The sequence below is a fragment of the Rhinopithecus bieti genome, unplaced genomic scaffold, assembly GCF_001698545.2.
Source record: "Rhinopithecus bieti isolate Rb0 unplaced genomic scaffold, ASM169854v2 scaffold_7212, whole genome shotgun sequence".
In the NCBI taxonomy this organism is placed as follows: Eukaryota; Metazoa; Chordata; class Mammalia; order Primates; family Cercopithecidae; genus Rhinopithecus; species Rhinopithecus bieti.
The window spans coordinates 5,307,213-5,334,450 of NW_016806198.1; the positions used below are offsets into that span (position 1 = coordinate 5,307,213).

General features: G+C 44.6%; 1 protein-coding gene across 1 annotated transcript in view; it reads right to left on the reverse strand.

Moving 5' to 3' along the window:
• Window positions 1-27,238, reverse strand: part of TG (thyroglobulin) — a 274,315-nt gene that overhangs the window by 194,429 nt on the left and 52,648 nt on the right. The window contains 6 exon segments of the mRNA XM_017875139.1: window positions 2,801-2,992; window positions 8,569-8,677; window positions 11,722-11,837; window positions 16,399-16,515; window positions 22,058-22,228; window positions 26,021-26,170. Of these exon segments, the coding sequence (XP_017730628.1) occupies window positions 2,801-2,992; window positions 8,569-8,677; window positions 11,722-11,837; window positions 16,399-16,515; window positions 22,058-22,228; window positions 26,021-26,170 (855 nt within the window).

Below are 27,238 nucleotides of genomic sequence, written 5' to 3' on the forward strand. Positions count from 1 at the left end.
AAACATGATAATAAGAGAGCAACAGGAAATTGGAGTGACAGCTTCACAGAAGGGAAGGGGGCTGTGGGGCATTCAGTATGATCCCAGGTCTGTGGCTCAGCTGCCCTTCACTGAGATCGGCTGGTTTAGGGTAAAATCTACCCATTCATTTGACTTTGAGATTCCTAACAGATGTCCAAGAGGGTATATCCAGACAGCAGATGAATGTATGGATGTGGACCTCTGCAGAGGTCACACCCAGAACAAAGACCCACAAGAGGTGGAGGTGGGAACTATCAAAGATCCCAAAGGTCATCTAAGGATTCAACCCAGAAAGCTGAAAGAGAAGAGAAGGGGTAGTTTAAGGAGCAAGAGAAGGGCATCCTGGAGGTCAGGAGAGGATGGTCAGAAGAGGAGATGTCGAAAGAAGACCTCTTTCTTCCGAAAGAGGTAGAAAGATGAAGGTCGAAAGAACTGGACAGCAGGAAATAGTGACAGTTGCCAGAGACAACAGGCCTGTGGAGGAGCAGAAGATGCCCCTGGTGACTGGAGATCTGGTAGAAGCAGTTTGGGGATGAGACAGGGTCTCAGCTTGCAGGGTCTGGCTGTGGTAGAGAAGGAGAGCAACCGGAGAGGCACTCGAGGGAAGGTCGGAGGTCAAGAGCTTTGTGGGGCCATGCGTGTTTTGGATTTTAAGAAGGGAGAGGGGCTAAGAACACTGTACCTGCCTCCTGATGGGGAACCCTGGAAAACACTGGGCTAGTGACAGGTGGAGAGCAGGGAGGAGGGCAGGGGCATTGTACTAGGCTGTTCTTGCATTGCTATAGAGAAATACCTGAGGCCGGGTAATTTATAAAGTAAAGAGATTTAATTGACTCATGATTCTGCAGATAGTACAAGAAACATGGTGCTGGCATCTACTGCTGGTGAGGCCTCAGGAAACTTACATTCATGACAGAAGGTGAAGTGGGGGGCAGGCATGTTATAGGAGATTAGGAGTTGGGGGGGTGGCATATACTTTTAAGGATCTTGCAAGAACTCACTCACTGTCAAGAGGACAGCACCAAGCCATCCATGAGAAATCCACCCCTGTTACCTAACACCTCCCACTAGGCCTCACCTCCAACACTGGGGGTCACATTTCAACATGAGATGAGGAGGGACAAACATCCAAATTGTATCAGGCATGGCCCTGCAAAGGTGAGACAAGGGGCTCGTGTACCCAGGAGGCAGGGTTAGTCCTTCTTAGAAGGAGACACTCTCTACCCTGAGCCTGGTGGGGATATTGTGTAGACGCTGGAGGCAGCAACAGTCCTGGAGGTGAAACCAAAAAACACCTGCCTCCTGATCAACTCCATGTCTCAGTTAATAGTCTTCAGAAAACGTGGGGTCTCTCTGTCTCTAGCTCAGCTCACAAGGATACCCACTCTGAACCAAATCCTCCCACTCTGTCATCTAAATACTGCTCATCCCACAAAACCTGGCTCAAGTTCCTCTTCTTCCTGGAAGACTTCCCTGACCTTCCTCTTGTTATCCCCTTCCTTCACACTTCAAGGCTTCTATGTCTCTACCTCATCAGGTATTTGCATCGCACACTGCCTAGTTCTGAAGCCTGATGCTGAGCAGTGCTCCACACATGTTTGCTGAATGCGAGCAGAGATGAATAAATGAGCAAAGGCCATTTATTCCCCTTTCACGGTATACACTGCCTCTCCCCCCAGACCCTAAGTCCTTTTTATCTGTTCCTAATGCCTAGCACATTCAATTGCACATATATGGTGATCAGTTAGAGTATCCTGTTGACTTAAGTGAGAACCATAACAAGATATATCAGACTATTTCAATTTTTTCTAATCTTTAGAATTTTTCATAAATTTAATGTGACTAGTCACATAGTGGCTTACAGTTTGATGCTGCTAAGAGAAACAGGATTGGTTTTCATATAAAACAGTCACAAATTGATGCTGCTAAGGAGAAATAGGATTGGTTTTCATATAAAACAGTTAAGACCCTTTTAGTCAATCAGTGGCACACCAGGAGCCAAATCTATATGCAACATTTTGCACTCATTATCTTAATAACAAGTAGTTCAATATAAAGTATTATTATCTGTATTTTATAAACAAAGGAAGTGCAACTTCGTTTAAGTAACTTGTCCAAGATCACACAGCCAGAAAGTGACAGCAGTGACTAGAACCCAGGTCCATAACACCAAAGTCCCTTCTCAACCACGAGGCCACACTGCTGAGTACATGAATTTATTTCCATAAACAGAAGCGCATCTCCATTGCTGAGATACTATTGAAAATGATAGGCATATTGATCACAGGACCTGGTACGCAGTGGGCACTCAATAGATCATTGCTGAATGACTGATGGTGGGAAATAAGAATGAGCTAACATTTTTTGACCAAATATGTCCAGTCCCAGCTTCACAAGTGACAGTAAGGTGCTGCAGAAGACACAACTTGGGTCAAACCCTGGCTCTGTCACTTTTCAAGGTGTCTGACCATGAGCAAATGATTTAAACGATCTGAGCCTTAGTTTCTCAGTGTGTAAAATGGAGCTTGTCATATGTCCCTTAAAGACAGCAGAAAGGAATAAACCAGTATCACAAGGTGAAGGGGCCAGCACAGCGTACGACACATGGAATATGAACGTGAGTACCATGTGTGTATTGTGTACTTGACTATTGCCTTCTATTTGGGTGTGGGCACTCACACTGTACACCCCAGGCAGCTCCATGTTGTGTGTCCTGGCTTCTGCATCCCTGTGTGTTCCCCATCCCTTGTTAGGTCCTGGCCCTCACCACCACCATTACCTCCTTGGACCTGTGTGAGGACGAAGCCATCGCAACACAGATCATGGTCGCATGCAAGAAGACAGAAGAGGTGAGCATCAGTCAGATTGGTTCCTGAGGCTGAGAACACAATGGGGTTGTACAATCCGGAAAGCATGTTTTGGAAACCAGTGGGTTCAAAGCTTTTCTGAAGTGTTGTGGTGGATCCTTGGCCTGGGGGAAAGGAAGAACAAAATTTTAAAAGACCTCAAAACATGGCAGAGTTGGACAGAGCTTACTGATCTCATAGGACAGTTTGTTGACTTAGCTGCAACTGTGCTCGAGGTGGCGTGTGGGCCAAGATGAGTTGCTCTCCGTGCCACAAAGCTTCTGGATGTGCCTGTGATGAAGAGGGTGGGGCCAGCCAAGGCCATGGCCCCAGACCCAGGAGACTGGGACAAATGCCCATCACATCTTCAAGGGTCCAAAGGGTGTGTGTAGAAAAATGGCCATATATTTTTATGTTTATTATTACCAGCAAATATGTATTGAGCCGTAAGTATATACACAGACCCTATGCCACATGCTCTACCTACATGGTTTCATTTGATTTTCACTGCCCTGCTAGCACATGTGCTTCTGTCACACAAATTAGTTTAAACATGTGGTAGGGAAGCTTGGCCACTGTAATGCTGAAGTCACATTGCTTGCACTATCTACAGTTTTCTTAGCATGTCGTTGCCTTTTGCCATCAAATATCATCAAAGGAATGCTGTGTAAACAAATGCAGCTGAAAGCAGCAAACTGCAAGAACTCAGAACTGTACACAATACCCATGATCCCACATTCTTCCTCTTGCCTGAGACTGGCCCCATCCAGGGGCTGTCTTCGAAGTTATAATTGCAGAATTTTCCTTTCCCTTTGTGCAAGCAGCCCTTGTCTCCATAACTTAGCAGCCTCAACCCTTCCTTACACCCTCCCCCATCAAGCTACCTTGCCCTCTTACATTTTCAGAAGCATTTCTTTATTATGAATTCAACACATCTTTTTCAAAACTGTTCTAGCATTTTTAAGTAGAATTGTTAATTTTTTTTTCCATTGGTCTACCTAAAAGTGGCATGGTTTGAGTTTCCCATCCCTAACTCTAGTTTTCAAATCAGCCCTGTTAATTTTAGAGCATCATTTTGCAAACATGAGATTTTCCAGGGATAGATATATAGAGCACTATAGCCTAAATGTCTGCCCCATTCTTATGCCCATTTTCCATTTGGGGAAAAGTCTTGACATGCGAACTGTCTGGCTCAGGTTTACACAGCCGGTGGGTGGTGGACAGGACACCAGGGCCTGTGCCCTTCACCACCCTGACCTCCTGTCAGCCTGGCAGATCACCACATCTTATCTGACTCATACACCTGGAGGTCGTAGAGAGGTTTTCAGTGTGAGACTCAAGAGTGCGAGCTTCAGATCAAACAGATGGGAGGACACCCTGCCAAGGAAGGTCCTAATTCCTTGGATCCTCTGCCTCCCAAGCCTCCCATCTGTACAATGAGGATGATAATAACTAATCCTCACGAACATTGAGCAGATGAAAAAACATAGACTGGGGCTGGGCACAGTGGCTCATGCCTGTAATCCCACCACTTTGGGAGGCTGAGGCGGGCAGATCACTTGAGGTCAGGAGTTCAAGACTAGCTGGGCCAAATGGTGAAATCTCGTCTCTACTAACAATACAAATATTAGCCGGGTGCGATGATGCATGCCTGTAGTCCCAGCTACTCGAGAGGCTGAGGCAGGAGAATCCCTTGAACTTGGGAGGCAGAGGTTGCAGTGAGCCGAGATCCTGCCACTGCACTCCAGTGTGGGCAACAGAGTGAAACTCCGTCTCAAAACAAAACAAAACAAAACAAAAAAAATGTAGACTGTATATAAAAGGGCTGAACAACAACGAGCCTGCCACTTAACTTATGCTCAGCAGGTGTTTTACATATCTCCAAAACGTCAGCATGTTCTCCCGCCAAGCATTGGCTCACTCAGTCCCTTCTGCCTCGAATGCAAATCCACTCTTCACCAAAACCCGGCTTTATTTGAAGGGTCCATCTCTGCATTTGTACAGTTAGAATTCATCTCTCTCTCCCTTGATCTCTCATACATTCCATTTGTGACTGTACTAAAGCCTCTACTTTCTCTCTCTCTCTCTGTATTTAAGCTACTTGAGAGAGTCAGCCTCCCCTACAGCATGTGATTCTCCAATGTTTGATGCCATAATCATAGCCTTATGAAACTATTTAAATATCAATGTTACTTCATCAAAGTTAATATTGCAGTAGCCACCTTCCAAATGCTCACTAGTCATGAGTAACTAATGGACAGCACAGATCTGTAGACCATTTCCATCACTGCCAAAGGTTCCATTGGACAGTGCTGCTGTGGAGTCCAGGGCCACATCTCAGTTCCCCTTGGTATCTTCCACATAGGGCAGGTGGCAGAGAGGACCACCTACCCTGAGATCTTTGCATGGTGGGCTGCTTTTCTTTTCTTTTTTTTTTTTTTTGAGACAGAGTCTCGCTCTGTTGCCCAGGCTGGAGTGCAGTGGCTCAATCTTGGCTCACTGCAAGCTCCGCCTCCCTGGTTCACACCATTCTCCTGCCTCAGCCTCCCCAGTAGCTAGGACTACAGGCGCCCACCACCACGCCCAGCTAATTTTTTGTATGTGTAGTAGACATGGGGTTTCACCGTGTTAGTCAGGATGGTCTCGATCTCCTGACCTCAGGATCTGCCTGCCTCGGCCTCCCAAAGTGCAGGGATTACAGGTGTGAGCCACCGTGCCCAGCCGGTGGGCTGCTTTTCATCCTTCAGATCTCAGTTCCAATGTCCCCTCCTCTGTGATTCCTTCCCTGATCACCCTGAAGCAGCTCATACCCATCTTTACCTCCTCGTCCTGTTTCATTTTCATCCAAGCACTTACTGCCCTCTGAGATGGTCTTATTGCTGGATCAATTCCTCTGTCAATCAGTGATTCTGTTTTGCTCACAGATGCATCCATAGTGCCTACAAAAGCGCTTATTGCACCGCCGTGGTAGAGGCCTGGACAATGAAGCAGGCCGGGAAGGCCTTTCAGACTCAGGGGAGGTTCCGCTTTGAAGTCACATGTAGTAAGATGGTTCCTTTTCCTAGACCTCATCTGTGAGATGAGGGGTTGGGCTAGACAACCTCTAAAGAACCTTTGGGCACTGACATCCTTTGATTCTGAAAGACCCACGGCTCATCCCCCAAGTTGAAAGCCACAGTCATTAAGTGGGAGTAGACAGCAGAGGGTATTGGGTGACAGATCAAGCTCTGCGGCTCAGGCCCTTTCTTTAGTCCCACCTTCCAGGTTACTGAAGGTCAGGGATGGGAACGGACATGACTAACTACCTACTGGGAACTGACGACGTGGGTGGGCGGCTTTCAGAAACTGTGTCCTGTCCTCCTTGGTTGTGACATAGTCCCATTTTACAGAGGAGAAACTGAGTTTCGAGTGAAATAAAGAAGTTGTTCCTGATCAGAGACAGAGACAGAGACAGGAAGAGGGAGGCAGGAGTTGGAAACCAGACCTAACTTACTCCTCCTCCCCCTCCTCCTCCATTCCACCCGGAGCTAGAACGGCTGCCTGGTGCATCTTCTGCTTTAAATCAAAAAGCAACACAAACCAAAAAAAGCAAAACATAGTTCTGCCCTTGATTTAGTTTGGCAACAAGGAATTTTCCCAATTTCCTTTGTAGTTTTCCCCCAAAGTATAAACTTTCAGGAGATAAAACAAAAAATAAAATAACAAACACCAGGACTTTCTGTGTGATATTAAAAGACAAAAAACAAAACAAAACAAAACAAACACTTAAACAGAAATACAATACAATTGTATTTTTTCAGATGTCGTAAAAGGCAAGCTATTACTTTAAAGGACATTTTGGGTAGGGGTTACTATTCTATTTTGATTTTATTTTAGAAAATAATCCCTATGTTTTGTTATTTAAAAGAAAACAGGATATTAAAAATAATTGGACTGAAGACTACGGCAGAAATCCTAGTGACCCTGGTCACTAGATTAGAGAGATCCGAGTGACCCTGGTTACTAGAGAAATCCTAGTGACCCTGGTCATAGATTAGAGAGAGTCGAGCTCTGCCAGACTCCAATCTCCCAGGCAAACTCTTTGTGAAGTAGGGACGAAGGCATTAGGTGAAAGAAGGACCAGAGGGAAAAATACACAAACACTTGTCCCTGCTGTGGGCTCGCAATTGCTACCGAGGTCAGGGCAGCTTTGGGCCTGGGCTGTGGCATTGTCTCCACTTGCTGCTTTCCCTGGCACAAGTCTGAAGCTGCTGGAATCCCCAAGCCATTTGCCCTGAGTTACAAACCTCAGAGAGTGACACCTGTACTCCCCTTCACCCAACCCCCAAGTCCCAGGTGGAGCCCCCTTTGGCTGTCATCTGGTGCACAGCCATGGCCTCGGGCCCTCAGGAAACTTTTCAGCAGGAACAAAGATGATTACAGAAATGTTCTACACTCACTGAGCTTTCCCCATGAGCCCAGCCCTGTCCTAACAGCTTCACACAAGTCACCTCATTCCAATCTGCCACTGACCTTGGTCCACCATGACTCCTGTTTTACTAAGGAGGAAACTGAAGCCGAGAACGTCAAGGAACAGGCCCAAGACCATGCAGCTCATAGGTGTCAGAGCAGGGGTTCCGCACAGGCAGGAGGGCCCCACCGTCGTCCCTCGCTCTGCAGCCCTTAACAGCTATGACGGAGCCACAGGGCACAGGGCAGAGCCTGGCCATGGCCCAGAGGACAAGGCCCAGAGCATGCCTTGCTGACATGTTTCCTCTCCACTTGCTGGAGAGGAGGCAGGAGGTGGGCAGGGTGGGGCAGAACAGCAAGCACAGACCCTGGGATTCCAGGGAAAGAGCTCCTGCCTCTCCCATGTGCCAGCAGCGGCCTAGAGCACTTCCTCATGTGCACATGGGGATTGGGATCCCCTTTGTGCCTTTCTCCAAGAGTTTCCATGAGTATGAAATGAAAAGATGAATGAGAAAGGAAGCTGTAAACTATACGGTACTACATAGCTTGCTACTCAAAGTGTGGTCCCCAGACCAGCAGCACCGGCACTCTCTAAGAGGTGATTAGAAAGGCTAGATCTCGGCCTGACGCCAATGATTTACTGACTCAGGGTCTGCACCTGACAGGGCCTGGGTTTGCTAGGAGGAAAACATCCTGGGAGGGTAGAGATTAAAGTGAGGAGAAGGATCGCTTCTCGGCCTTTTGGCTAAGATCAAGTGTAAAGTGAGGAGAAGGAGAAGCTCTATGAATCAGGAAGCCTGGGAGGAGTGGCTGCTGGGAGCCCAGCGCCCAGGCCCCGGCGAGCGGCTTACTCAGCCTCATGGGTCAGGTGGGCCTTCCGGATGGCACAGGCTGAACTCAGTGGGTTCTGCCATGATCCTTCACTTCGTAGCTATGTGTCCACTCTGCAACTTAGCTCTGCCTGCAGAATGAGACTCTCAATCCCTGCTAGATTGCAATGGGATCAAATCTGATGGCACAAAGGAGAATAATGTGGAAATCCCTTTGCAGTCACAGGGGAGATCAGTGCCTGCTTGAGGAGCATGCTGTGCTGAATCTGCCAAAGAATGGAGCTCAGAGAAGCCAGGCTCCGGGTGTGGAGTGGGGAGGGGGACAGTCTGGCTCTTCCCAACATGCACCTGCTGGAAACCAGCTCCAGACATGATCGTATGAAGCTACTGTGGCCCTGAGCCAACGAGCCCAACCAACCTACCCTTTTTCAAATACACAGCTGGAGAATCTTGACCACGGCTCCTCACTTTCACCTGGCAGCGAAGACTTCCAAAGCTGGTGGCCTTTGAGTTCCCCAGTGCATCTTGTTTCTGGAGATGGAAAGATGCTGCATTATTATCCTGAGATATTTAATAATTCAATCCAACAAACATTCATCCAACCCTAACCATAGCTAGGCACCGGGGCTACAAAGGTAAGTTAGTTTCTCCTGGTCTATTGGAGGAGACAGACATATAAGCAGTAACTTGCAGCCCAGAGTGTTAGCTGCAAAGATACACATAATTAGAGAAGAGGTAATCAGAGAGGAAGGAGCAATTGATTCTATGGAGAAAGAGAAGCTAGAAAAGTTTCCCATAAAAAGTAAATCTGAGTGAGGTTCTGAGATATGAATAAGAGTTTGCCAGGCCAGGCACGCTGGCTCATGCCTGTAATACCAACACTTTGGGAGGCCAAGGTGGGTGGATCATTTGAGGTCAGGAGTTCGAGATCAGCCTGACCAACATGTTGAAACCCCATCTCTACTAAATTAAAAAAAAAAAAAAATTACCCAGGAGTGGTGGCATCTGCCTGTAATCCTAGCTACTCAGGAGGCTGAGGCAGGAGAACTGCCTGAATCCAGGAGGCAGAGGTTGCAGTGAGCCGAGATTGCACCATTGCATTCTAGTCTGAGCAAGAGTGAAACTCTGTCTCAAAAAAAAAAAAAAAAAAGAGTTTGCCAAATGGAAACAAGACAGGGTTGATTTTAAGCAGAGGAAACAGCAGACACAGAGACCCAGAATTTCATGAGTGTTTTCAGAACTAGGTTCAATAATTCAGTAATTTTTGGACTGTCAGTTATGAAGGGGGAATGATGGGAGAGGAGAGAGAGGCAGGAGCTGGCTATGAAAGACCTTATAGACACTTAGTTTCCATCCAGGGAGTATCTAGAAGAAGGTTCTTAAGCTTGGAGGTGGTGAAGTCAGACTTTCAGAGATCTTGTCATTCTCAGCCCTCTCTGATCTCTCTTTCTGACTTATTTCCAGCAGTCTTGCTATGTGGATGAGGTAGGATAAATTGGTGTGTTTTGTTCCCAGTATTTTGCCTTCCCCCTCAAGGGTGCCAAATTTTGAGTTTCCTGTGGGAATTTTTGGAGGACAGGGGCTATAGCAAGGCTATTTGAAGGCAACAACTCTTCTTGCTTTGCAGAAAGCCTGAACTCACTGAAGAGGCAATGGCCTGGGGAGAGGAGGAAGAGCCTTGGAGAGCAAAAAGAAAGAAGAGATTCCTGCAGACCTGCGAAGAGCTCGAGATGAGGTCCTGTGTAGCAAGAGACCTTGCCCTTCTGTGGCCATGCCAGGTGGGACAGGGGACAAAAAGATGCCAGATGGACCTGAGGGGGCTAAACCCAACATGCTGTGGCTCCAGCACTGGTAGAGCCCTCTCCACACCCCAAGCCTGGCCCAGAAGCAGAGGAGCTGGGAGGACTTTGGGCCCTGGCATCGGGAAGTGTGGCCAATCACTGAGGACAAAGCACCAAGGCCCTCCCATTGCCACCCCACCCCAACACCTTAGGACCAAGAGCCCAGAGCCCTGGAGAGAAGCCTTAATAATGCTTGAGATGGAATTTTCTGCAGACCTGATGGGGGATGATAATATTAACAGCAACAATGATCATACAACAATGGTCAATGAACCTTCTCTTTGTGACCAAACTCTTCTGTGAGCCTTTTCATGTAGGACCTTATTCAATCCTCACAACAATCCAGTGATGTCGGTGCCATTATTATCCCTATAACATATGGGGAATCTGAGGCTCCAAAGCACTAAACAGCAACAAGCATGTAGCAGGACTGGAGGATTTGAATCCAAGACCTTTCCCTTCCTCTTCCCTGTATCTTGTAGCTACAGAACCTAGCTCAGGAGCCCTAAAATTCAGGGGTCCACCCTCTACACCCTTCTGCAATGTCACTTATGAAGACACTCTCACATGCAAGGACATGGATACAGGGACATGAAATGCACCAGCACTGGTGATGTTGCAAAACTACTATACATCTTCACGTCCTCCACTGAGGGAATGCAAAGTAAATTATATACATCCATGAAATGGATTCATATACTCCAATGAGAAGGATAAGGTTAATTTTCAAGATTCTATATAAAGACGAATATCATGAGAAAATCAAGGTAGAAAAGAATATATATTATAAAATAATAGCATGCAAACAAATAAAAACACCATTATAAATACATAGACATTTTCTGGAAGAATTCATAAGAAACCAGAGAGTAAAAAGGAGATCTGCACATGTTTATGAATTAGGAAATTAGGAGACAGAAGACTCCTGCTTTTCACTGGAGGAGGACAGGGGCGAATTATCCTAATTTTGATGGTACCACATGAAACTGACAGTACTCTACAAGCTTTGACTCACAGAACAACAATGTTACGTGGTTCTAATATTTATCCTTTTTCCTTTTTAAACCAAAATTATGGGTTTCTTTGTCTGTTTTGTGATGGAGTCTTCGCTCTGCGGCCCAAGCTGGAGTACAGTGGTGTGATCTCAGCTCGCTGTAACCTCCACCTCCCGGGTTCAAGCGATTTTCCTGCCTCAGCCTCCCCAGTAGCTGGGATTACAGGTGTCCACCAGCAAACGCAGCTATTTTCTGTTTTTAGTAGAGACAGGGTTTCTCCATGTTGGCCAGGCTGGTCTCAAACTCCTGACCTTAAGTGATCCACCAACCTCGGCCTCCCAAAGTGCTGGGATTACAGACGTGAGCCACCGTGCCTGGGCAACCACAATTACGTTTTATTTCTACAATGGGAAGGCATGCTGGGGTCTGGACCTCAAGGGGCAGTGGTGTTTAGGGCCCCCTCACACCTGGCCCACGCTGCCTGATGGGGCAGGCGGTTCTCTCCTGACTGATTCGTCAGGAATCCACATGACTCAGGCAGATGCCCTTTACTCCACCTTCATCTTGGTTCTGTCTCTGGCCTATCGCAGCTTCAACTTGCCAAAGTCCCACCGCTTTAAAGAAATGGAGGTAACAGAGGATCAGCTCTCGACAACCTCATTCCATTGCCTGGCCTGCCTGCTACCCATTCCTCAGAGCACGTCTGACCTAGAATGAATGAGGAGCAGAACCACCTCACCTGGTCAGAAGTCATGCAGACAACATTGTCACTTGTCCAAGCATAAAAATCACAGGAAATCTCTGGCTCTGTCATGGAAATGGTGAGGAAGCTGCAGGCCTCATCCTCTGCGCAATCTGAAAGCAGCATGGGACGGTCACTCACCTGGCTGTCCTGGGGGATGCTGAGGACAGACCAGACACATCCCCCTGCCCCTGCCCCTGCCCTACATGCCCAAACACATATATACACACACACACACACACACGGATACACAAATACACTCCCTCCAAATATACACAAATATACACACACACAAGCACACACACCTCTCAACACACAAACACACGCAAATATACACCCAAATATACACACAAAAGCCCCCCCCACAAGCATACACAAAAATACATAAATACACATCCAAATACACACAAGCACACACACACCCCCACAGCTCCAAACACACATACAAATATACACCCAAATAAACACATACTTCCAAATAAACACCCAAACACACACAAATACACACACAAGCATATACACACTCAAATACATACACATACACCCAAGTACACACACAAATACACTCAAACACATGCACGCAAATACACACAGATATGCATTCAAATGCACACACCTCCAAATACACACACACAGACACAAATAAACACCCAAATACACCCCCCAAATATACCCCTACAAGCACACATATAAACACACATTTATTAAGTACATACCATGAACCTCATGCAGCGTTAAGTGTTTTCTGTGTATTGAATCATTGATCCCCCATCTTACTGTTAAGGAACTGAAGCACAGCTCCATTCAGGTACTTACTCACCAAGGTCACAAAACTACCAAGTGGCAGAGCTAGGATTTCAATCTAAGTAGCCAGACTTCAGAGCTTGTACAGTTACTAAGCTGTATCTGCCGAAATTAAACCTTTTTTACGTTTTAATTGCTTCTACTCTATGAGGAGTGAAGCCTAGGTATCCATTGAGATCACAACTTTGTTCAAGGCTATGTCCCATTTCCATGAGGAGCAGACAGCAGCCCTGCAGGGGATTGAATGATAGAATAGAATCCCCACTTCCTACAATGAGTGCCCTCTCAGGATGACAGGAGGCTACGCGCTTAATGAGGGCAGGGACCACGGCTGCTTTTTGTGTACACTGTATGATAGGCATGAAGCATTCAACTGTGTAATATTCATGAATAACGATGGCAATTAATGATTTATCAGGGATAGGAGGGTTTGGTAGAAAATGTAAATCAAGGAGAAAAAGTGTATGCTTACGTATTTATCATTACAAATCACTTTCACATATATTATTAATACTGATTTTTGCATTAGGTAAGAGGTAAATTTAGCGATGGGAACACCAAGACTAAGAATCAGCACAGTCTGTGGCTGATGGGGGTAATGCAGTAACTTGAATACCTTTGCAGTCCAATTTCTGAGCCCTCCCCAGTGTATCTGCCCAGCTTAAGGGCAAGGGAAAGCCACTGGTGGCTGGGATGGAGACGTCTTCCCTTTCTCTAACAGGACATCTCACAAACTGCAGCTCTATTGAGATGACATCTTGGGTGCAAAGGTGGTCTTCTGGGGGTTTTCATCATCTCTTGATTTTCATCTCTCATTGTATGGCTGTAATGTCTTCATGAACTAGGCACTGAGAGGTGGATGATGTCATTTTACCCATAAACTGCCTGGCATATTCAGAAACCCCCCAAAATAATTCTTTAAAAAAAATTTTTTTTGAGACAGGGTCTGGCTCTGTTGCTCAGACTGGAGTGCATTAACGCGATCTTGGCTCACTGCAACCTCTGCCTCCTGGACTCAAGCCATCTTCCCACCTCAGCCTCTCAAGTAGCTGGGATTATAGGCAGACATCACCACGCCCGGCTAATTTTTGTATTATTAGTACTATTATTATTATTATTATTATTATTTATTTATTTATTTGTAGAGATGCAGTTTCACCATGCTGCCCAGGCTGGTCTCCATCCACCTGCCTTGGCTTCCCAAAGTGCTGGCATTACAAGCATGAGCTACTGCGCCCAGCTCCACAGAAAATAATTCTCACTGGTCCACTGGCTCATAGCTCTAAAGCTCTCCTGTCCCCTTAACCAAACTAACCTAATCTTCACGGCAAGCAGATCCCTACTTCGGGCTCAGGGACAAATTCATTCAAGAAAACAATTAAAGTTCTGGGTCAGTGTTAGAAGAATGAGCACCCTAGAGTCTGTATGGTTGGTTAAGTGCTGAACTAGAACCAGGGTTCCTACCATGGCCCCAATCATAGCTTCCCCTCATGTCCCCAAAAATCCACATTCCTGCCCTATTCCCCATCATGCTGTTTAGTTCTCTAGATGACTTAGTTTTCTTACCTTTCCCCACCAAAAATGATATCCACCCCTTCACTGACTCAGTGGCTTTATTTTCCTACCCTTTAAATGGCCCTTTGACCTACCGTAAAACCACCTTGATTTTTCGTTACAGGCTGAATTATGTTTCACACTCAAAATTTGTATCATGTAGTCCTACCCCCAGCACCACAGAATGTGACTGCATTTGGAGTTAGAGTCTTGCAAGAGGTAATTAAGTGCATAATGAGAACATTAGGGTGGGCCCTAAGCCAATAAGACTGGTGTCCTTATGAGAAATAAAGATTAGGATACAGACACATACATAGGGAAGACCAAGCGAAGTCACAAGGAGAAGTGAGTCACCTATAAGCCCAGGAGAGGGGCCTCAGAAGAAACCAACTCTGCCAACACCTTGATCCTGGACTTCCAGCCTCCAGAATTATGAGAAAATTCATTTTGTTGTTTAAGTCCCCCAGTCTACGGTATTTTGTCCCAGCAGCCCGAGAAAACTAACACAGCGCTGGATGCCTGGACCTCTACTCAACCTGCAAATACTGCTTGTCTCGGATTGCTCTGCTCTCGTTTGTCTGACAGGATGGCATCTTGCTGGACCTCCTTGATGCGGCTCTCTTTTTCAAACTGTTGTCTGTTTCCTCTCAGCATATTTTAGACACCGAACTCAGTGGCCCAGTTGGCTAAACCATCTCTGGATATGAACAGACGGACGTGTTTTCCCTGCTTGCCTCACTCCCTAAGATTCTGCATCCTCTTTTGCTTCCCATTCCTATCCCACCAGTTTGCCCTTTTTTTTTTTTTTTTTTTTTTTTTCTTTTATGGCGTTTCACTCTTGTTGCCCAGGCTGGAGTGCAGTGGCGCGATCTCGGCTCACTGCAACTTCTGCCTCCCAGGTTCAAGCAATTCTCCTGCCTCAGCCTCCCAAGTGGCTGGGATTACAGGCACCCACCACCACACCTGGCTAATTTTTTGTATTTTTAGTAGAGACGGGGTTTCACCATGTCGGCCAGGCTGGTCACAAACTCCTGACCTCAGCTGATCCACCCGCCTCAGCCTCCAAAGTGCTGGGATTACAGGTGTGAGCTGCCGCGCCCTGCCTGCCCTTCTAACTTAAGCTGTGTCACAGTGTGTGCACACATGAGCAGGTATATGACAGTCCTTGTTGAGACAAATAACTGCCAAAGCTGTCCCTCAAGTCTGCTGTCCTCATGCTGGTTCCTCACATCTATTCATTTGACCAGTTGGTTCTTTCCCTCCATTCCTGTCAATATCTCTCATTCTACAAACATTTTCTTCAGCTTCTACTTCATGGCTTGCACTGTGTTTGTGAAACAAACTATAGTGTGCTCACCATAACCAAAGCTGATATCTAAAACAGATTCACACTCACAGTGTTAATTACTTACTAACTACATCACATGGGGGTACTGAGGGAGGCAGAATGCAGTGGTTAAAAGGGCCACAATAGACACTGGGGACTACTGGGGGGAATACAGGGAGGAGGACAGGGTTGTAAAACTAACCACTGCGACTATGCTTACTACCTGGGTGATGGACTCAATCGTACCCCAAACCTCAGCAGCATACCACACACCCATATAACAAACCTGCACATGCACCCCCTAAATCTAAAATCAAAGATGAGATTATTTTTTAATATTTTTTATTTCAATAGCTTTTAGGATACAAGTGGCTTTGAGTTACATGGATGAACGGTATAGTGGAGAACTCTGAGATTTTAGTGCACCCCAAAGATAAAATCATTTAAAACAAAAAAGACTGTAGGCTTTGACGTTGTTACTTTGGGTTTGAATTTAAGCCCTGACCCTTGCTGGCTTTGTATCATTGAGCAAGTCACTCACACTCTCAAAGCTTTATTTTTCTCTTCTGTAACTCAGGATAGCAATGGCTACTTTATGGATGGCTTTGGGATTGTGAGATAATCCTTGTAAACATACATGCTTAATAAATGGCAGCCTTTATTACCACCTCTCTGGCTCCACTGTTAAAATAGGGAGATATATATCCTGACCTGGACACATAGATCTATGCCAAACTAATTTTGTTCATTTCTACCCCTTAACATGTACCATGTGGATAGCATACAGTAGGTACACTGTCAACTCTGCAATTAAGTTATGAATTGAATATACATTCTGGAAATCAATTCATTTATAGTGTTCTTGATAAAGTATATTTTAAAATTATCATTTTAATACTTTGATTTGGTTTGTCTCGACAACTCTCAGCAGAGCTTACTTCCACACCTTCTTCTGACTTCTGAGTGCACATCTCCCCACCACTCCTCACCTGTCAAGCACCGCATCACAGGGAACTCAGAATCAGGAACTTTGGATCTGACAGCCACAGGAGCATTGGCGTCGAAGATCACCTTTGATTCTGGAGCCTTCTCAAACTTCTGCATCACTGAAAATAAAACAGATTTAGTAAATCTGACTCAGAAAGGTATAGAGCATCTGCAGAGAAGCCATAAAGACTATTAGGTCAGGAAGTCACTACCCATTCGTAGCTTTTGTTAACACAAATGTGCCAGGAAAAGCAATTCCTTTGTAAGGTAGTTCCAACATACTGCCGCATAGCTAATACTTAGAGCTACAACTTACCAGTTCTCCCTGCTTCTACTTCGTTGTCACGAAGTGAGGTGGAAACTTAATGTTAGTCCTTACAACTCTTTTCTTCTCATTAACATTGATAATATAAACTTACATTTCTCTGTCCCTAACCTTCAGTGCTAATTACATCATATAATTATTTTACTGGCACTTTCTTTCTGTAAAACAACTTGAATTCTTTCTGAAATGAGGTAAGTTATGTTTTAAAAGACATGTGCATATGTATTTAGGTAAATCTGAAGACATGTCATGTGGCTCAGGCATTTTTAAGATTGTTTAAGTGATTTATTAGCATCTGTTTTCCTAGCTACCATCAATACACTTGAGTTCCATTTGATAGGAATAACATAGTCACAGCTCATAAAACTAGACAAGTGAGCAGGAAGAAATACAATTTCTCGGGGCGATGAGAGTTGGAACTCATCCTTCACCAAGCAAAAATGAAAGCAAAAAAGAAAGGTAACTCTCAAGGAATGAGATTCATCTTCCAAGCCACAAATTTCCAAGAGCGTCAATATCTTGCAGTCTTACAGGTAACTGTCAAAAAGAAAGACTTATGTACAACTCAAAGGCACATGAGTATCAGTTTTTTTGCAAACATAATTATCAACTTATATACAAGCACTAATTAGGTACATTCATTGCTTTATTTAAAAGACTCATATCTATATAGTCATTAAAAGACATATCTAGATTGGTTTTCATCAAGTCAATAAATTCAAAGCCATCCAAAGTATTCTTTTCTCAGCTTTCATAATAAGTGCAGAAAAAAAAAATGTTTATTCCTTTTGGGATTGGGTTGAGAGAAGTGAGCATCAATATAAAAGAAATGACATGCTCGGCCAGGCACCGTGGCTCAGGCCTGTGATCCCAGCCTGCTCTTAAGTCTTCAAAAGTGTTGATAAAGAAAAGAATTCTGATTTTACAAACTGGCCCATACATGTTAATTGCTGAAGTTGCCAATTTCATGTGCTCTACCCACACTCAGCCCTTCCTCTCTCATCTCTTTTTTTATTTTTATACTCCTTAGTAGCTCATTTGTAGAGATGGCAAGCTCCAGTCCAGCAAATGCCATGTTATATTCATCACAGTGTCCCTAAGTCTTGATTGGTACAGACCAGATGCTCAAAATATTCTAGGAGACTAAATAAAATTTGAAAGGTCTTTCAGTTTCTAATTAAATTCTGCCAAAAATACAGTACATTTAGCACTTCAGTTAGAGAATCTGCTGGTTTGCAGAAAAGGGACCCCGTGGTGATAGAGATCTTCACATTTCAGAATTCTGTGAAGAAGCTCATGGCCGAGCAGAACAGAAACAATCCATGAACCAATTTGCCAATGAATTATGCCAATGGAGTCAGTTTGCAGATTTATACATTCTGTTAGTATAATTTCCCATTTATCCAATTTACACTTAAAGGCTACTTACAAATGTCTTAAGGAAAGCATAAAAGATTAACATTAAAGCAGAATATATATTAATATTTCATCATATTTTTTGCATAGTTTATTGTGGCTACTTAGGTTCCCATCTCCCTCCAGGGCAAAGACAATATTCTGATAATATTTGAACCCTCACTAGCCAGGATAGTAACAGAGAGACTACTTTCCTGTACATTGAATGGATAGAGGGAGGCAGGGATGGAGAATACGAGGGAAGGAGGGATAGGCAAATGAATGACTAACAACATCATCACAACACCAGGAAACCAGGAGATAACACTATGATGGCACAGTTCCAACGTCATGTATATACCTGGGTTCAGGCACTTGACGTGCTATACGAAATCTTCAGCATAGGTCGACAAAGATCAGAATTAGGAAAATAAACCTAAAGTTAAAGGGAAGACGAACTGGAAATATTTCCAGTGAGCAAGGTGGAAATATTTCTACTAACTCTGCAAGTAAACAAAGGAAACAAAAGATCAAAGGGAGTGCCAGGAAGCTGCAGCAGGAGAGATTTCAGAGAGAGAGGCAGCAGGTAGTCAGGGAGAGGCACCAACTTGGGAGTGAGCCCTCAGCTCAAGTTCTGATGCCACCACCAACTCTGTGTCCTTGGACACCTTGCAACCTCTGAGAGTTTCAGTTTCCTGGCTGTGAGGACTAAATAACATAGCACGGAATGGTATATGGTATATGGTATACAGTAATCACTTAGTAAGTACTAAGCCCCTCTGCCCCCTGCAGAACACCTTGCCTAAGTCTCAGAGTTTGTAAAATTGACCACAGGAATTGAGGTGGTAGAAGAATCTCCTTCCCTGAAGACCTTAGGAAATCGTTTCAAAGAATCCCAGACAACTAGAGCAATTTGTTCATTCTGTCAAAGATTACCTATGGCCCTGGAATGGAACAAGAAATAAGACACAATTCTAGCACCAAAGGAACATATGGTCTAATGAGGTTAGAGCCCAGAGGGGAGGCTGGGATACTGCAAATGGTGCTTTATCCCAAGAGCAATGAAGAACCACTGAAGAGTTTCAAGGGGCATTGCATAAGCAGAATCTCCTTTTAAATAACAGCACTAGAAGCATCATAGAATAACTGTTGGACTGAAGCAAGAAGATGAGTTAGGTGGGTATGGCAGTAGCATGTATGTAACAGCAGAGGCCTGAACAAAGGAAGTGGCAAGAGGATTGAGGGAGGAACAAATTCCTCTCAGGTAGGTACCTGCTTGGGGAGGTATAAGTCCCTTACTTAAGACCTAGCCTCAAGGACAAAAGCCTTAAAAATTTTACTCCCAAAGAGAAAGTTCTTCTCAAAGGCAATTCTGAGAAGAGACGTGTTGACATCCCAGTGAGAGCCCAGCTTATTAACATAGAAATCCCCTGGCATATCCAGAAAGGGAAACTTAAGCTCAGAGCTTTGCATAAGAAGCCAAAGATGCTGAAGTTTCATTTGGAGGCTATTCAGAAGCCAGCGCCTCAGGGAAGCATCATCAAAGTTGTCAAAGCTGAGCTGTGACTCCTGAGCAGTTCTGTTGCCACTGATTAAACCATCCTTTCTGCCCTGAACAATGGGCAGAATACACCATGAAATGCCCTACAAACTGCATAAGACAGTCCTCAAGGCCAAGTCATTGACAGAGATGCAAAGAGAGCTCAGAGCACTTAAGACAATAATCCCAGGACTGACAGTGATCACCAGGGCTGCAGGGCAAGTTGTTTCCTCTAAGGACACAGTCCCCTCCATTTGTGAAGCATCTGGCTAACTGATCTCTCAAAGCACTTTCCTGCAGTACTTCCCCTGTTTTTTCTGCCCAAGAAGAGGGATGTTGGGAAAAAAATAAGACTTTCATTGGATTTGCAATTTATTGAAGAATACACACACACACACATACACACACACACACCCTTCTTAGGACTTGCTAGCTCTTCACTAGAGAAGGGAAATGATTGCTCTGAGAATTAGAATATGAAAATTTCTCACTTGGATTTTCATTAATATTTTATCCCGTGAGCTGTACCAGCTTCCCTGGAGGACAGGCTATGCATGCATATGTGTGTGCATGGGAGGATATATATATTGAGGAAGCAGGTAAATCTAGGTGGAAACAGATTGGTGGAATGAAGAATACAAAGGTTTGGTAGTTTGACATACAATGATTCAAATTCTAGGTATATTCTATCCTAACTATGGAACCAAGAGAAGTGCTTAGACATTTTTGCCTCAGTTTCCTCAGCTAAAATATTGGCAATAATGTCTACCTTTTAGGAATACCATGGATTCAAATTTGATAAACACATAAAATGCCTGGCACACAGTAAGCCCATGTATGTTAGGCCCTCTCCTTACACAGAAATACTAAGAGACTGGCTTGTTTGGACTTGTCAGGTGTGCAAAGGTCAGCCGCAAGACCTCAAGCAGAGGCAGGTGGCTCCAGGGAAAGGTGGAACAGGAACATAAAGATTGAGAAGATGTCAGGAATAAGGGACCTTGCAGACTGTTTCAGCCTCCCTCCAAGTTTAATTGACAGGGAAACAGGGCAAATACTGTTTCTGAGCCTTAGTCGGAGACATTTATTACCACTGGTAGATATCCCATTCCTAAAGCACTCAACACCCTTACAAGGGTGGAAACTGATGTCTCCATTTTACGGATGAAGAAACTGCTGAGGGTGAGTGACTTGCCTAAGACAGCCAGTAAAGCCACCATTGGGATTAAACTACTTTTGATCCCACAGGACATACTTTTCCCTTCTGTTCCTCTGGTCCCCATCACACTATGTATTGTAGAATATTTGATGGTTCACCTGGGACTTTCCCACCCAGTATCTCACTGAGGAACTGTACGTGGCACAAGGTAGAGCTCAATATATATTTGTTGACATAATAGGTTGATGTTGATTCTTAGGAAATAGACTGAAAGTTACTGGGGAGACTAAGGTTCCGAGGGATTGAGCAACCTGCTCTAGATCACCCAGCAATTCAGATACGGAACAAGACCTGGCACGCATGTCTTCTACAACAGGAGTTCCCGACCCCTGGACCATAGACCGGTACCAGTCCATGGCCTGTTAGGAACTGGGCCACGCAGCAGGAGGTGAGCATCGGGAGAGCGAGCATTACCACCTGAGCTCAGCCTCCTGTCAGATCAGTGGCAGCATTAGATTCTGAGAGGAGCGCAAACCCTATTGTGAACTGTGCATGTGAGGGATCTAGGTTGTGTGCTCCTTTGAGAATCTAATGCCCAATGATCTGTCACTGTCTCCCATCACCCCCAAATGGGAACATCTAGTTGCAGGGAAAAAAACTCGGGGCTCCCACTGATTCTACGTTATGGTGAGTTGTATAATTATTTCATTATATATCACAATGTAATCATAATAGAAATAAAATGCACAATAGATGTAATGTGTTTGAATCATCCTGAAACCATCCCCACCCTGCCACCCCTGGTCTGTGGAAAAATTGTCTTCCACGAAACTGATCCTTGATACCAAAAAGGTTGGGGACTGCTGCTCTACAATGTCCTACTGAGGAAGAAATGCTGACTAGATTAGTGAAGGCAAGCTGCCTAGAAGAATGGAAGCCTCCACAGATCTTTTAATATAAAAATTCATCTCTTGTGCATGCTGAAGTACTTAGAAGTAAGGGTTCCTGATATCTGGAATTTACATATGATTCAAAAACAGAGATAGTGAAATGTTAACAATTTTTGGATCTAGGTGATGGGTATTTGTTCATCCTATGGTTCATCCAACTTTTACACAGATCAAAATTTTTCAAAATGAAAAGTTGGAGACAAATGCACCCCCAGCTTCTCTCCCTTTCTAAAAAGCCCTTGACACCACTCCCCAGTCCCCAGGAACCATGACTGATTTCACCTCCAGCACCTACTCAAACACTGTGAGTCCTCAAGTGGGGCCTCTGTTTCCGACCATGGTAGTCTCCGCCCCTCGCCATCCACACAGAAGGCCTTCCCACTGCCCCTGTCCCTCTGGCTGGCTCGGTACTGGCCGTTCTGGTCACACTGCAGGCCTGCTTCGTTCCTCTGACAGTCAGTGACACCTAGAACCAATAGATTGACACAGTCATCAATGATGGGCCTCTGGAATCCCCCCACTCCTACTCCCAGGCTCTCGGTCATTGACAAGGTGTCCAAGTCACACATCTAACTCAGACATTCCAGCTTAAAACTCTTCAGTGTCCCCACTGTTCTGATCGATAAGGCCCCTATAATTTGGCCACCACCCACCCTAAGTTCTGCACACACACCCCATGCTTCACAAACCACCTGCTTCATTCCATGCCCTGAACACACCAATCTAATCTCTCTGATACCATTTGCTCCAACACAGACTTTGTTCATCTGGGCCGTCTCCTGGCCCACAGCTCTCCCAGTCTTTGCTGTGCAAACTCTCCACCATTCACCTGTTTTCATCCCAATTCTCATTGTCTCAGGAAAGCCTTCCTGCTATGGTCTAAATGTATGGGTGCCACCTGCCAAAATTCACATGTGGAAACCCAGAGCCCAGTGCGACGGTATTATCAGGTGATGCCTTTGGGAGATGACTAGATCATGAGAGTGGAACACTCATGATTGAGATTTGTGCCCTTTAAAAGAGGCCCAAGGGGGCTCATTTGTTCCTTCCAGCATGTGAGGACACAGTGAGAAGGTGCCATCTGTGATACCTTTATCAGACACCAAATCTGTTGACACCTTGATCTTGGACTTTCCCGCCTCCAGAACTGTGAGAAATAAATTTCTGCTGTTCATAAGTCACCCAGTTTATGGTATTTTCTTACAGCAGCCCAAATGGACTAAGACATCTCTGGATGTCCCAGCTCAGTCAGGCCCATATGTTACATGCTATCACAGGGACCCACCCTCTCCTTCACAGCAGGGCACACTGTTACAATTCTCATTTATCTGTGTGAATGAACAATTGATGGCTGCCTGCCTCCCACTCATTAGACATTCCAGAAAGGCAGAGACCAGGTATGGTTTTGCTCACCATTGTATCCAAATGCCTTGCTCAATGTCTGACCCACAAAACAAGCTTCCTCCTAAAATCAATAAATGCTAGCCAGATCCATGGATGAATACCTCTATATCCACGTTCAAGCTGTTTCTTCTTCCTAGACGGCCTTTCCCCACCAGGCCCCCTAGCTAATCTCCCCTTGTCTTTCAAGACCTCTCACAAGCTGCTGTAAGAGTAACTAACACGTACCTCCATTATACTACTCATTACATCACATGGATATGCTTACATGTTTCTTTTCCTTGCCAGACTCTAAACTCCTTGAGGACAGGGACTTTATCATTACTTGTTTTATTTAATATATACCTACTACACAGAAAGTGTAGTGGCAGAAAGCAGCTACTCAATAATTTTTGGATGAATGATATTAAAAGGGAATACCTTCATTTGGTTCTCCAGGTCTGGCAAGTAGGTGAAAGATAATATTTTACAGCAGCCCAGAGATGTCATAACATGTGAGTTTCTATATTTCCAGACTATTGGTTATGTGATTCACCATTGACTAATAACAGCTTTTTTGTGGGAGGTTACAAAGGCTATTTTAAAATAGAATACTTTGCATGCTATACATGAATTAATACATCAATAAACAAACAAGTAAATGAAGAGCTGCTTCTGCTGAAGAGTTATCAGCAGAACCTCAAACATGGTCCAGTGAACCAGCTAAGTTACAAAATGTAGGAGAAAAGTATGAGTAATATCAATAATAGAGATCTGAACTATATAGAGGAGTTGGCATTCTAAAAGCTAACCTAACACCAAAAGGAAATCAAAGAACTATTGTAATCTCCTGGCATTATGTAAAACTTGGCAGACTCTTCTGCCCTGTGCTTCTCTTCAGTACAATTCCATTTAAGAACACAGGCCTGGTAATTCAATGCAAGTCAATGAGTCATAGAGAAGTTTCTTAGGTATGAACAGATCCTTAGCACAGACTCCAACCTTGATCCTAGAGAACCATTCACTAAAATCTATTTCACTGCTCAGGGAAGGTGTTTGGGAGAATGGCAATGATTCAACACAGCCCTCTACTACTGCATGAAAATGCAGTCAATGCTCACCCCCAAAATGGGTGGGGAATAAATGCTTATTGTTTATGCTAAACGTTTTGATTTCACTTTGCTACAGACTGACTGTTTATGTCCTTCTCCTACCAAATTTATATATTGAAGCTCTAATCCCCAGTGTGACGGTGTTTCGAGGTGAGGCTTTTGGAAAGTAATTAGGTTTAGATGAGGCCATGAGGGTGCAGCCCCCATGATGTGGTTAATGCCGTTATTAGAAAGAGGAGAATAGGAGATTTTTCTCTCTCTTCCTCTGTGTATGTACCAAGCAAAGGCCATGTGAGAACACAAACAGGTAGAGAGCCTTCAACAAGAACCCAATCATATGGGCCCCCTGACCTCAGACTTCCAGCCTGTAGAACTGTGTGAAATAAATGTGTTGTTTAGGCAACCCAGTGTAGGGTAATTTGCAATAGCAGCCTAACCTAAGACACCCTTTATTACCACTCTGTGAGTGAGGTATCATTGACTCCATCTGATACATGAGGGAGCTGACATTCAGAAGAGGAAGGTGGCTTGGCCTAGGTCACAGTGCCAGTGGTGATCAAACCTGGTCTGGCTGGTGCAAACCTCAACCTGCATCCTCTATTCCCTGACATTTCTGTCATATCCCCTCCGTAAACAAGGCTCAGCACACTACATTAATCTTCTTTTAAGAAAGTGCTTCTCAGGTATTTTGATAGCACTTCAAGTCATCTCAAACTACAAGTACTCAAGTCACTGTGCACAAACTGAGGGTGATGTCCAGATGTCAAGGACACTCTATTTTCCCAGTGAAGAGTTTATTCTCCAGGAAGAATGCCTGACTCCCAACCCATAAAATTCCTTTTACTTTTATTTTATTGGAATGACTGTTCTATTACCACTGCTTTCCTGACCAGGAAACTGCCCTGAGCAAACAAAGTATCTTGATCTTTTGTGATGACTTGTTTAAAAATTCTAGAAATCATTTAGATTGTAAGCGCAACAGTTTCCCTCACATTGACGCAGTTTCAGACTAACAAGAAGAGATGCAAGTTATGGGTCTTTGCTAGGAAAAATAACCCAACAATACCCAGGGGACTATTAAGTAAATAGGTCGAGTGAAATCACGTGACATATGGGAAGGCCACACGTACATACAGTCCTGGCAAATTCATGCAACAGAAAAGGAAGATGAGCTACATAGCAGTAATGACTATAGGTGGAAAATATCTTCCATTTTTCAATCTGATAAGGTTGACTTACAAAAATCAGAAGTTTCAGAATCAGATAAAACCAAGATCAAAGACCAGTTACATCATCCATTAACTGAGCGACTTTGACTAAGTTTCTTTTCTTGGAGTCTTAGCTTTCTTATCTGTAAAAGTTGGGCTACTAATACTGGAAGAGGTATTGGGAGTATTGAATGAGGCAACACAGGTAAAGCCACCCAGAGCCTGGCAGTGGGTAAGTATTCAAAGACGGTGACCCCTTTGATTATTATGTTGTGTACCCAATAGTTCTCACAGGTGGGTAATTTTGCTCTCCCTGCCGTTTCCACCCAAGAGACATTTGGCAATGTCTGGAGACATGTTTGACTGTCACAATTTAGGGAGGGGTGCTATTGGCATCTGAGAGCTACTGATGCTACTAAATATCCTACCAGGCACAGGCCAACCCTGCACAAAGAATCATCTGTCCCAAAATGTCAATAGTGCAGAGATTGGGAAATTCTGTTGTGTTCCATTTCATTGCAGGTCTTCTCTTTCAAAGAAGCAACCCACAGAACTTACAGTGAGTCTGGCTGAAAGCTCCGGCAGAAATGGTCATTCTGCCCGCAGGACATGGGACACAGGCCAAGCTCCCCGCCTGTTCTTGGTAGAATCCGACTGGACAAGGAATGCATTCCTCATCTTGGGAATAGCTTCCTTCAGGACACTTAACTAGAAAAAAACAAACAGAGAAATGATGTTAAAAATCAAGACACATGCTCCACAGTTACAATCTCGGAACACACAGGGTACAGGAAATCCTCAAACCAGTTCAAGAGCTCATTCATTTAACAAACGTCCACTGAGAACCTACTGTGTGTCAGACTCTAAGAAGCAGGGAAGCAGCTGTGAAGAAGTCAAGCGAGCTTCCTGCTGTCCAGGAAGTGACATGCTAGTAGGAGATGAGAGGGTCAGACAGGGATTTCAAATATGGGTAAAATAAAGCGGGGGGTTGTTTTACTTTGTTTCTTGGTTCAGAGTTGTGTTCTTGAGAGTTTGCCAATAACTTCCAGAAGAAGTGAGCTTTTACCCAGTAAAAGGTGGAAGCTAAAATCCCTCCCACTGTTGGCAGCACTTAGTCTATTGCCCTGTTATATACATTAATACATCACTCCCATGGAAAGTCTGTATTTCATCCCCATTTCACAGTTGAGAAAGCTCAGCCTCAGACATCCATGCATGGCTTCCTAGTATGCTTTTCAGCAAAGGGCAGTGGGAAATTAAAATTATGGAATATGCCAAGCGCAGTGCAGATGTTTTAATGTGTTTTTCTCACAACCCTGTGAGGAAGTTATCATCTCCATATCAGACTAGAGAGAACTGAGGCTCAAGGTTAAAGCTGGCCAAGCAGTGAGGTGTCAGAGGTGAGATCTGAGCTCCATTCACTCATCTCCAAACCAAAGTCTTTGTTCCTTCCTCCAATCCAGCCACCTCCCTCTGGCAGAGAAGTCAGTACCACTGAGTGGGACGTGCTGAGATGGAGCCAATGTTGATTTAGCAACTATTATCTCTGGTCTGCGTGTGTAGCTGGCATTTCTGAGTAAATCGGAAACTCGAGCCACATCTTGGAAACTGAACAGTGTGTTTTTTGGTCTGCCCAGAGCAATTAATATCCTCCTTCCGAGAGTGGAGTTTCATTACTTCTATGAGTCAAGTTGGTGATGATTATCTCTAGCATTTCAACCCCAGAACCGTGGCCTTTTTTCAAGTGGCCTCCAAATTCACCGCTGAAGGAAAACA